Source organism: Phalaenopsis equestris, unplaced genomic scaffold (assembly GCF_001263595.1).
Source record: "Phalaenopsis equestris unplaced genomic scaffold, ASM126359v1 Scaffold000065, whole genome shotgun sequence".
Lineage (NCBI taxonomy): Eukaryota > Viridiplantae > Streptophyta > Magnoliopsida > Asparagales > Orchidaceae > Phalaenopsis > Phalaenopsis equestris.
The window spans coordinates 665,633-677,758 of record NW_018164507.1 but is presented as its reverse complement, the minus strand read 5'-3'; the positions used below and the strand labels follow the sequence as shown (position 1 = coordinate 677,758).

Here is a 12,126-nt window from a genome sequence, read left to right as displayed (position 1 = left end):
GTGCATATCTCTTAAGGGTTCTTTTGAAAAGTGACAGAGGACAACTGCCGGAGTGGGAGGTTGCTGGTGGGGGTAATGATGTCGGCCGATGAAAACTCTTTTTGTCTGGCCCGGGATCGGACACCGTGCGGTGTCCGCACGCAATAATCTCTCCCACAAGAGAGACTCAGAGAGTTCCGAAAGGATTTTATTTTTAAAATAAACAAGGGGGTGATAATGGTGAAAGTTACGAGGATTGGTTGGAGTAAGTACAGAGAAACTGCTTATTCAACAAGTCTAGAGCGCCGCGAAAACCCAACAACCTCTGCAATGGCTGCGGTGAGAGTCCTCCGCGAAATCCAAATCTCTCCGTCTCTTCCATTGCAGCCTCCTCAGCCGCTCACATTCCTCGACATTATGTGGCTCCAAAACTCACAGATGGTAGAGAGGCTCTTCTTCTACCACTTTCCTCAACCCATCTCCCACTTCATAGATAGCAAACTGCCAGTCTTCACTGAATCCCTCTCCCTCACCCTCCGCCACTACTATCTTTTAGCCGGATCCATCCGCCCCTCTCCTGATTCCGTCGAACAATTCGAGATCGTCTACACCGAAGGAGATTCAGTCAACATCACCCTTTCCGAATTCACTGGCGACGACTTCCGCAACATATCCGGCCACCATCCACGAAGCCTCAAAAACCTCCGTCTTCTGGTCCCCAAACCAGCCAAGTCGTCGACATCAGGTGGCCAATTTCCGCCCATCTCGATTCAAATCACGCTTTTCCCGAATCAAGGTCTCTGCATAGGCTTTGCAATAAACCACGCTGTGTGCGACGCAGCCGGATCAATGCGATTCATCCGTTCGTGTGCCGCCGCCTGCCGCTCTGCTGCTGAACCCAACCTCGATGACATCTACCCTCCATTCCTCGATCGATCCATTATTATCGATACCCGCGGGATACGTCGTAAATTATTCGAGAACATGCGTCAGTTCAAAGAGTGCTGCGAAGAGCATTTGAAGAAGGAGGATACCATGGCACTTTCCGATCTCGGTTATGTCTCTGCTACGTTTACTCTGGGTGAAGATCAGATTTTGCGGCTGAAGGAGCGCGTGCAAGCGAAGGCAATGGAACAGGGGACAAAGCCACCATCGTTTCACATGTCTGCTTTTGTTGTAACCTGCGCTTTTGTATGGAAATGCCTCGTGAAAGCTCGGGGATACGACGGAGTCATCAGCCAGCGTTTCGGAAGCCCTGTGGATTGGAGATCGAGGATGAGGCCGCCCATCCCAAGCAATTACTTTGGGAACTGCTTGGGGTTTTTCATGGCGGAGTTGAATTTTGGAGATATGGTGGGAAAGAATGGGATGGAGTTGGCGGCCATTGAGATTAGGAAGAGCATAGATTGGTTGCAGGGGAGAGATATTGGTGAGGTATTAATTGTAGCGACAGATAGGTCTGGGGAAGTGAAGAAGAGCAGGCCTTTGTCGGTTGCTGGATCGCCGAAGCTGAGGGTTTACGAGGTTGATTTTGGGTGGGGGAGGCCGGTGAAGGTGGAGATTACATCTACTGTTGAGACGGGAGCCATATCGCTGGCTGAGAGCAGGGAGGAGGAAGGAGGATTGGAGGTTGGTTTGGTGCTCTCTGAAGAGGAAATGAGCAAGTTTGGGACCAACTTTTCATCTGGTTTGACAGAGTAATCTCCATTCTTCCTCCATAAAATCATTAAGGTATGAATTTGTTCGACAGTGCCGATCTCAAAGAAAGAAATATTATATGGTGATTAAGTTCGTGCGAATTGACGGGAATTTGATATATTTTAGGGCATATTGAGGATGTATTCATCGAAGTGCATTCTTAATATATCCTATAATACACTTAATTCACATATATGTGGGGGATAATCACATACAGAGCACAAGCACAAGAAACATTACTATTTACGTCGGCATGTAATATAAATGACTTGCGGAAAGGTGGTAATCCAATGTCTTGTACATTTTAATTTTAGTTGTATGAAATTTCACTTTATGTGATCATTATTTTTTTAAATTTTTTCCTTTTATTTTTGGAGCATTTACATTAATATTACTCATTTTTTTTGGTATTTACATATCAATAGCTAAATATTTCATATTTGTTGGATCAAAAAATATCCGGAAAACATACCCCAAGGAATGAAACATACTATTAGAAAGTGATTAAGAGAGGGAGAGAGAAAGAGAGCCGTAGTAGACAGACCAAATGTGTCATTTATTCATAATATAGACTTCTATATATGGGCCTAAGTTTCAATACTATAAAAGTACGGATTAGCCTCATCATTAATAACTTTTTAGGGGTGTTTTGTGGTAATTATAGAGTTATTTGCATACAATAAATTTGGGGGCCGATTCGATCAATGAATGTTGTTGATCGCCTAACAAATTTTGATTCAGTCGATATATTTAAATGATATTATTGTGGAATAAAGGACCTCCCTAGATATTTGTGCCCAGACCATCATAAATAGGGTTTAAATAGGGTGTTTGGGGCAGGCTCGTAAGTTAAACGTAAAGTGCAAAACAACGGGTGAGGTATCCGTGGAATGGGTAAGTAGGAAGAGAGCTGTGTTCAATCCTGGAGCAGGTGATCGTGAGACTCAGCCTAGTTGTTCTGGTTTTGTTGTAGGCCTCCTCAGGAGATGGCTGTAAGATAAGTAAGAGGCTTTCCTGAAGGCCATCTTATCAGACACTCGCCAGGGGTGAGTGTTCCTACTACGGGAGAAGGATTACCCGTCCAAGTGGCTACGAGGCTCGTGGTTCCCCAAAGGAGTTCTGAGGAGGCGGCAAGACATGGCTTCGGCCGATTAGGAGAGGTTTCTCTTTTGAATGTGAAGGACCAGAAAAAATCGGTGAGGACATTTTCTCTTATACCACATATAGGTTTTTACATTTTGCTTTATAGGAAATGAGGTCCTGATTGTCAATTTTGTATTGACGGATACCGACGTTGGTCCTGAAGATGATGCGATAGCGGTGGACTAGCTTGCAATAGAGGGGACGAATATGGGACAGGTTGTCGTAGGTGGAGCATATATGGCAGAGCTGAGCACACCGGAGCAAGGTGTTGAGTGTGATGCTAGGGATTCGGGTGCTAGAGGCCAGAGCATTAGCCATCAAGTTTTCTCTGGTGTCACAAGAGAGAAAGAGGTGACCAGAGGGCTCTATGTGTCTCCTGACTTCATACTTCGTCGCTGAGATGGAGGAACGTTTTATCTATTTCATGGAGTACCCTTAGCGAGACAGTGATAAAAGGATTTTTGAGGTTCTCGAGAGGGTTGACCAGGCATAGAGGAAAGTTGTTTGACTGCTCGAGGACCTTGCAGCTTTCCGGGGAGGAGATGCTTGATAATCACATGGAAGTTATGTGTTTGTGTTGAAGTTGTTGACCTTTGAGAGGTCTTCTCCGCTCAGGCTAGGGGAAAACATAGTGATCTTTTTTAGGCTGGACGACAACTTTAAGTATGAACGACTTCACCATTGGGAGTTTGTCTCGGGCGAAGCCGAGAAAGACTGTTTAGTCCAATTTTTCCTTACTCAGTTGTAACCGAGGGTTTGACGGGACGTCCCCTATCTTTTTGTATATAAATAAATAAGGAATGAAATAAAATAACTTTTTTTTTCTATTTTTGATAATGTTGACTTTACTTGGATGACATGTAGTTCTGTCGCATCAGCCATATCTGCGGCGTTTCGACTTTCCGACATCCTTTCTCATGTGTATATATACGTGTGGTCGCGCAATCGCCCAGGGCCCCTGTTTCTTTTCTTTTCTCATTCCTCTTCTTCCATCTGGCGGCATTGTCGTTTCTTCCTTTCTCTGGGTTTCTTCATCCTTCTTTTCTTTCTAACGCTATAAACTTCAGGGTTCAGAAATACTCTCAAGAGTTGTTCAATTTTAATCTTGCTACATAGGTTTCAGTTCTTTCTACGGCGAACCAGGATCGTTGTGTTCTAGTTCCCATAATTTTCCTGCGACCGACTTGCAGCCATGAATGGGCCGCATACGACTTCTATCCTGACATTCTCTTTTACAATGATCACTTTAAGATAGGTCTTTGGCTACCATTTTGTTGAGAGTTGTGTTCAATCTTCAACCACTATGAAATTATTCCTGCTCAAATCCTTTCAAACTCAATCATCACTATCATGATATGTGTGCTCTTCTGTTGGAGGATGAAGATCTCGTGGTCGATCAAACTCTTCAATAATTTCTTCTTCTTCTAGATTGGTCATGATGACTACATTTAGTTTGCCGCCGGTGTCAAGATTCAAATGATGGGGTTAAAGAATAAAGTGAAGGACTGGACGACAAAGTTCCTGATCACCTCGACGGCGGATGAATGAGGGATCCACACTTATCCTATGAAGTGCGATGTGAAGAAAATAAATACCTTGCCTGGGAATGTTCGGGGTCATAAGGCGTTGATTGAGGGCTAGCGCCTCTCTATTTCAGCTCCTTGACCCCAACGTGATTGAAACGAATGATTCGTCTGGATGGGATAGATACTATGCCCGAGGATCTGTGGAGACCGGCAGACGACAGGGAGGTTGCTCGAGAGAGAGCTGCTGGCGAAAGGATGGCTTTGAAGTGGGGAGAGGCAGTCCTCCCTCGTTCAGCAGAGACCAAGGTCGGCTGACTTGATCAGGTTGGTCGAGGGGAATGATTAAGGCTGATATCTTTTATTTTCTTGTTTGTTCATGTGTGAAATGCATTTTCATGGCTTTTGTGTAATTTGCTAAGTTCTTCGGAAGGGAGAGGGGGGAATCCTTTCGTTCACCTAGCCATCCTGTATTTGGAGTCCCATTGATGCGCTTGTCGGCTAGAAGAGTTCTAGCGACTGGTGGAGCGGGGGCTCGTTCATACCTCTACATGGTGAGGTGAGTTGCGTCTATCGCCCAATCTCCATCGAGACCGATTCTGAAGAGAGACCAGTGGTCGCAGATCGAACAGAGCGACGCTCGTCGGAGGGAAGGAAATGCTCATGTCCTCGATGTCGACTTGCCCCCTCCTCCCATGCAAAAGGGGGTGGTTATGCTAGAATGGTCATTCTCACTTAATCATGGAACCAGTGTCTGGATGAGCGGTCACTGTGCTTTCATTGATAGCGAGATCGTGTGGTTTCCGGACATCCCACTGAATGTAGAGTAGTCTTATATTCTGATTGACATGTTATTATCTCGTGCCTATGAGAGGAACTTGAGGTCGATGGATAAAGGGACATTTAAATCAGTCGACTGTTTTCATGCCCTAGCTTGGTAGGCTTCACACTTCCAAGTTCTTCTCTTGGACGAAGCCGAGGAGGACATCGGGTGGTCTTCCTCAAGGGTTCGAAAGTTAAAGCGAAAACTCTCTATGACAGAAGGGAAATTGAAGCTCCCCCTCGAGAAGCGGCAGATAGATGCCCAACAACATGAGGAAGAGGTGGCGGCTCTTTTAAAGGAAAAAAAGGAGCTAAGAGAAAAAATGTCTTCGATGGTCACCAGGGAGGCATACGTCGAGGGCCTTTCTTGCCGGGTTGCAGTTGGTACCACCCTTGCGATCGAAAGGTTTGCGAAGCACAAGCCGGTGGACCTTATGTGAAAAAACATGGAGGAATTTGGGAAGCTTCTTTCAGGTGCTGAGAGCGAGGAGGAATTCACTTATCAGGAGCTGATTGGCACCGAAGGGACAAGGGGGGCAAACTCTGGGGAGTCCTCGAATGCCCAGGTTTAGAGTAGTCCCGCTTTGTATGTTTTTATTCTTCTTTTCTTCTTATTTCGTTGCTAAGCAGATTGTTACTTGTAACCTGCAAATGAATTGTTGTAAGATATGAAAATTTTTTAGGTTGGGGGTTTCATTATCCCGACCGTTTCTCTCTTGTCTGTTATTTGCTAGAATGTAGGAGTTAAAATATACAAGTAATTCAGTGTTATAAGTTGCTGTCGAGTACACGTGTATTGCACATATAAGGTCATCGTAGATTCTGTGTAGAGCTTGTCGTTGGAGGGTATTAATGTTATAGTTAAGGCACCTGACTATCATTGATGCACCCCTCACGGAGCTTGTCGCTTTCGAAAGTTGATACGTCCCATAAGCCACAGACAACAGTTAGACACCCCTCACGGAGCTTGTCTCTGTCGGGTGCTAAAGTTTGAAGTAAGGCACAGGAGAGTCATTCATGAACCCTTGCGAAGCTTATCCGTGTTAGGTGTCGATACGTCCCATAATTCTCAAGCGATAGTTAGACACCCCTTGCGGAGTTTGTGGCTGCCGAGCGCTAACACTTGTAGTAGGGCGAAGGACAATCGTTTACACACCTCTCGGGAAGCTTGTCACTGTCGGGTGTTGATACATCCCATACACCACATGCAATAGTTACACCCCTCGTGGAGCTTATCACTGTCGGGTGCTGTTACATCTCATAGGCCACTCGAGATTAGGGCTGTCAATTTGGCTCGTTGTTCGTGAACAGCTCGTGTTCGACTAGTTAAGCAGCTCGTGTTCGGCTCGTTCGTTAAGCCTAACGAGCCGAACAAGAACAAATTTTTAAGCTCAAAATATAAACGAGCCGAACACGAACAACAAATTTTTAAGCTCGAAATATAAACGAGCCGAACACGAACAACAGTTTGTTCGCTCGTGTTCGGCTCGAAAAAAAAATTATATAACTTTTTATATAACAATATATTACATATATTATTTATATAATAATATATTGTATATATTTATGTCTAAGTTTAAATCATAACAACTCATGTGGCAATGTTGTTAGTATCTTATTTTATATAGATTTGACCCAGGTTCGAATCTCACACTTTACATCTATTTTTCTTAATTTTAGTTTAACGAGCCAATTTCGAGCCGAACACAAACACGAATATTTAAATCGAGTCAAACACGAACACACCCTTCACGAGCCGATTTCGAACACGAGCTATTTCGAATGAGCCGAACACTAGCCAAGCCTGAGCTCACTCAAGCTCGGCTTGTTTACAGTCCTACTCGAGATAGTTACGTCCCTCGCGGAGCTTATTGTTGTCTTGTGCAAATGTTTTAAGTTGGGCAAAGGATGATCATTTGCACACCCCTTACGAAACTTGTCGCTGTCAGGTGTTGATATATCTCATAAGCCATTTGCGATAGCTAGACACCCTACATGAAGCTTATCACTGTTGGGTGCTAACTTTTGAAATAAAGCACATGATAATTGTTTGCACGCCTATCGCAGAGCTTGTCGCTGCTAGATCTTGATACACTCTATAGCCCACTTCACCATCTTTGAATGGATTGATAAGCCTTTTTCCATTCACAAAGCCTGTTTCCCAAGTGTAATCGTGTCAGCTCCCTGAGCGTGATGGCGTCAATTCCCCTAGCATAAAAACATTCAGAGAGTAATGTTAGCAATATTGAATATGTGACATCTTAAACTTTAGATATCATGAATGTAAAAAAGCCTCTTTATTATATTGACATTTTAGAAGATAAGAATGGTCATATAAAACAATTACGGTAGTTTTCCTTCTACCAACAGGGATATCTCAAATGGAATAATTTATTTACATGGTCACCAGTCCAAGTTCGAGGGACATCGTTCATTGTGAATGTCTATAGTTTGTATGCTCCATGTCCAATTCTATGATGGGTGATGTAAAGGTCATTCCAGGTTTGATTCAGCTTCTCAATAGCTTGCCCTCTAGCGGCAAAGACGACCTTCTTCAACACTAGGTCGAAAAACTTTTCTTCACTTACGTGCTTGTTGAAATATTTGGCCATCTTCCGCTTAACATTTTCTTGTCGGAGGGTTGTGTTGCCTCTATCCTCCTCGGCCATATCTAGGGCTAGTCTGACTTCTTCGTCGTTCACCTCAATTCACTCTCCCAGATCTTCCTCATCGAAAGTTAAGGCAAAGAATACCATCTGGCTATGGTTGTTCTATTCGACCAGTAGCATAGCTTCCATTCCGTGGAACAGCATAAAAGAAGTCTATGCGGTGGACGTGTCTGGTGTTGCTTGTATCACCCAGAGTAACAAAGGGATCCGTTCTGCCCATTTGCCCTTCCCTCCTTTCACCTTTTTCCTTTGTGAATTTATGATGATTTTGTTTACGGCTTCCACTTGTCCGTTTGTTCAAGGGAATATTCTTTGATGTCTTTGTGAGTAAGCTCAGTCAGAAGTAACCTTGTCGTTGAATTCGATAAGCTAGCGTCTTTGCTCAGGAATGACTCCCGTATTCCCCATCATGAACTTCTTGGAGTATGTTTTCAACCTCATCCTCCCCAATGCATTTTAAGTATATGGACGTGGCCGACTTTTTGAAGAGTTTTCCTTTGATTAGTAAGTATCGGGGCAGCCTTATATTTGAATCTCCTAATATCGGTGACTTCTTTGTCGATCTCCCCATTATTCAGGCACTAGTTGTACGAGCTCATCCAACTTTTCTTCTCCTCCTGGATTATCTCCATTGCTAGTGGTTCTTCAATTGAGGGTCACTCGAGTCTTTTTGGTAGCCCCTCTCGTAGATGGTGGATTCGAGAGAGGAGATAATTGATCTGATTTGTTCAATTCTTAAGCTAGAAAAGCGACGGATCTCCGTCTTCAACTTCCCTAGGTACTTTGCCATGATTGAAGTTTTTGCTTCCTGTTATTGTTAACGCTAATTTTACTACTATTTGCATTTTAGTACTCACAAATCTTTCTAAATAAAAAACAGAGCATATGACATATAACAGTTTTAAGTAAAATATAACTCAAATCTTGCTTGTTGTAAAAATGGTAATTTTAAATCGAGGATATACTTCTCAGCTCCTTATTTGTTATACATGTCAAATTTACTTGATAAAGTCAAAAGCGACCTAGGCGACAAACTGAAGAATACTATAAGACAACTGTTAAGAAGAGAAATAATCGAGACTTAGTTGCAACCGAACAAAGATGAGAACAGAAGAGATTATAACGCGAACAACGCTGTTGGCCATGGAAGACTGGAGCTCCGTATTCAAACCAAATAGAAGAAAGGAACTCTTCTGTGGGAAACAGAGGTGTTCGAGCAGGACGAGAGAGCTGCAGGAGGACGCCGGTGAGGGCTTGGTCCAGCGGCGGGATGGCCGCCAGCGAGGGAGAGGGGCGGCACCGGCGCGGCACCCGCGGCGCAGGAGACCGAGAGGAAGGAACGAGCACTGTGTCGGAATTGATCAGAAGAGGAGAAGCTTCTGGGAAAGGGAGAAGAATAGTTAAAGAGGAGAATGAAAGTGGTGAAGGTGAAGGCGAAGGCGAGGGCAAAGGGAGAATGAAACAGTTTCGCGCGCTTTTTCTCTTCTAACCCCAATGCATAAATTCGATATTTTGGGGGCGCGAATTTTAATAAAGAATGTTTAGAAACCGTGATAAGTAAAATTTCCTTAAATCTTCCGGATGTTGTTATTCCGCATCTTGAGGCAGGAAAAAGATGCGAATTTTTTTGTATGGCCTCGCCTCTCGCTCCCCAACAAAAACATCAAGCACGACAAGACGGAGACAGAGAGAATTCCGAAGGTATTTCATTTTTAAAAGAAATAAGGGGGATGATAATGATGAAAGTTATGAGGATGAAACATATAAATCTGCTTAATTCAGCAAAAGTCTACAGCCGCGCGGAAACCCAACCGTCTCTGCAATGGCTGCGGTGAGAATCCTCCGCGAAATCCAAATCTCTCCGTCGCTTCCATCGCAGCCTCCTCAGCCGCTCTCATTCCTCGACATTATGTGGCTCCAAAACTCACCCATGGTAGAGTGGCTCTTCTTCTACCACTTCCCTCATTCCATCTCCCACTTCATACACCACAAACTCCCCCTCTTCACTGAATCCCTCTCCCTCACCCTCCGCCACTACTACCCTTTAGCCGGATCCATCCGCCCCTCCCCTGAATCCGACGAACAATTCGAAATCGTATACACCGAAGGAGATTCCGTCAACATCACCCTCGCCGAATTCACCGGCGACGACTTCTGCAACATATCCGGCCACCATCCACGAAGCCTCAAAAACCTCCAACTTCTGGTCCCCAAGCCAGCCAAGTCGTCCGCATCGGGTGGCCAATTTCCGGCCATCTCGATTCAAATCACGTTTTTCCCGAACCAAGGCCTCTGCATAGGCTTCGCAGTAAACCATGCCGTGTGCGACGGAGCCGGGTCAATGCGATTCATTCGCTCGTGGGCCGCCGTGCTGAACCCAACCTCGATGGCATCTCCCCTCCATTCCTCGATCGATCCATTATTATCGATACCGGCGGAATTCGCCGGAATTTATTCGAGAAGGTGCGTCAGTTCAAAGAGAGCTGCGAAGAGCATTTGAGGAAGCAGCATAGCATGTCAGTTTCCGATCATGAATTTGTCTCTGCTACTTTTACTCTTGGTAAAGATCAGATTTTGCGGCTGAAGGAGCGTGTGCTAGCGAAGGCGGCGGAACAAGAGACAAAACCAACATCTTTTCACTTGTCGGCTTTTGTTGTAACCTGCGCTTATGTATGGAGATGCCTCGTGAAAGCTCGGGGATATGACGGAGACATCAACCAGCGTTTCGAAAGCTCTGCGGATTGGAGATCGAGGATGAGTCCGCCCATCCCAAGCAATTACTTTGGGAACTGCTTGGGGTTTTTTATGGCGGAGTTGAGTTTTGGAGATCTGGTGGGAAGGAATGGGATAGAGTTGGCGGCCATTGAGATTGGGAAGGGCATAGATTGGCTGCAGGGGAGGGATATTTGTGAGGTATTAACTGCAGTGGCTGATAGGTCCGGGGAAGTGAAGAAGAGCCGGCCGTTGTCGGTTAATGGATCGCCGAAGCTGAGGGTTTACGAGGCTGATTTTGGGTGGGGGAAGCCGGTGAAGGTAGAGCTTACATCTATTGTTGAGACGGGGGCCATGTCGCTGGCTGAGAGCAGGGAGGAGGAGGGAGGATTGGAGATTGGTTTGGTGCTCTCTGAAGAGGACATGAGCAAGTTTGGGGTCAACTTTTCATCTGATTTGTGAATTTACATACATACCACTCAATTCTTATGAACTCACACATCTAACACCTAAACTTGTGATATTGAAATATAGATGTTTGTTACATAGATACATAAAAATTGAGTGGTTTGTATGTAAATAATTATTAAGCTCCCTCATAATTTAACTAATGCTAATATGTTATGGTGTTAATTAAAAAAGAGTTAATTTCTTTCCAAAATAAAGCTAGTTTACTCTGATTTTTGATGTTCAGTTTGATTACACTACTAATACCTTGTTTTCTAAATTTTCATTCTTTTTTCATGAATGAGTTATGAAAACTTCACTACCTTTTGTCAATCATAGATTCAACTTCATTGTCCGTTAAATACATATGTTTACACATGGTAATTGAAGTGTTATCAAAAAGTTTTTATCATCAATCACGAATCACAACATATTTTGGCAAGAAATGTTTCAAATTTATGTTTGGGATCCAATTTTAATAAATTTATTGTCAAAATGAATGTCTCCAAAGGACGAACTTAGCGATGCCAAAAGTGGTGTCATTTGAGTTCAAATGATCGAGCATTGATTAAATACTTAAAAATATAGCTAAAGATTTTTGTGCATCAATTGAAATGTCAAACAATATCAAAATTTGATATGCTTATAATCAAATTGAGTATCTCAATGAGAGAAATTCAACGAGTCAAGCATCATTCAATTTTGAGGCCATTAAGTTACTTTAATGTGGAAAAAAATGATTTATGATCGAGTGAATCAATATACACTGTCTCATAAAATGTATTGAAATTCTTGCTAAATTCACCGAAATATTCCCACTAAAAAATATAAGTAATCCTTTATTCTTTATTTGAAAGTGAGAGGAAAGACATAATTGAGTTGACAACTAAATAGCAACTCTTGAAGAGAAGTGTAAGGCCGGAGATATCTAGAAATTGTTGATCATGACCAATGGTTGTTATAATCTAACCATTGACATAGTGCCAATTGTGGTTATTGTAGCCACCAATTACAACCCTTACAGTTAATTACAGTTGTTGTAGCCGTCAATTATAGCTATTGCAGTCCCAACTACTCATATATAGTTATATTTGTCCAAAAAAATCCGGTTTCAACATAATTTTATAACCTCT

The 12,126-nt window shown here is 43.4% G+C and overlaps 2 protein-coding genes across 2 annotated transcripts; both read left to right on the top strand.

Annotated features, from left to right (window-relative positions):
• The first annotated feature begins 293 nt into the window (after nt 1–293).
• Nucleotides 294–1,968, top strand: LOC110019645 (phenolic glucoside malonyltransferase 2-like). Its single transcript, XM_020717391.1, has one exon. It carries the CDS (start codon nt 310–312, stop codon nt 1,678–1,680), a length of 1,371 nt encoding a protein of 456 aa, XP_020573050.1. The 5' UTR covers nt 294–309; the 3' UTR covers nt 1,681–1,968.
• A 7,602-nt stretch (nt 1,969–9,570) lies between these two features.
• LOC110019644 (malonyl-coenzyme A:anthocyanin 3-O-glucoside-6''-O-malonyltransferase-like) lies at nt 9,571–11,012 on the top strand. Its single transcript, XM_020717390.1, is given in 2 exon segments — nt 9,571–10,218; nt 10,221–11,012. Coding segments are annotated over 2 exon segments (1,350 nt in total). The 5' UTR covers nt 9,571–9,656; the 3' UTR covers nt 11,009–11,012.
• The last annotated feature ends 1,114 nt before the right edge of the window (nt 11,013–12,126 follow it).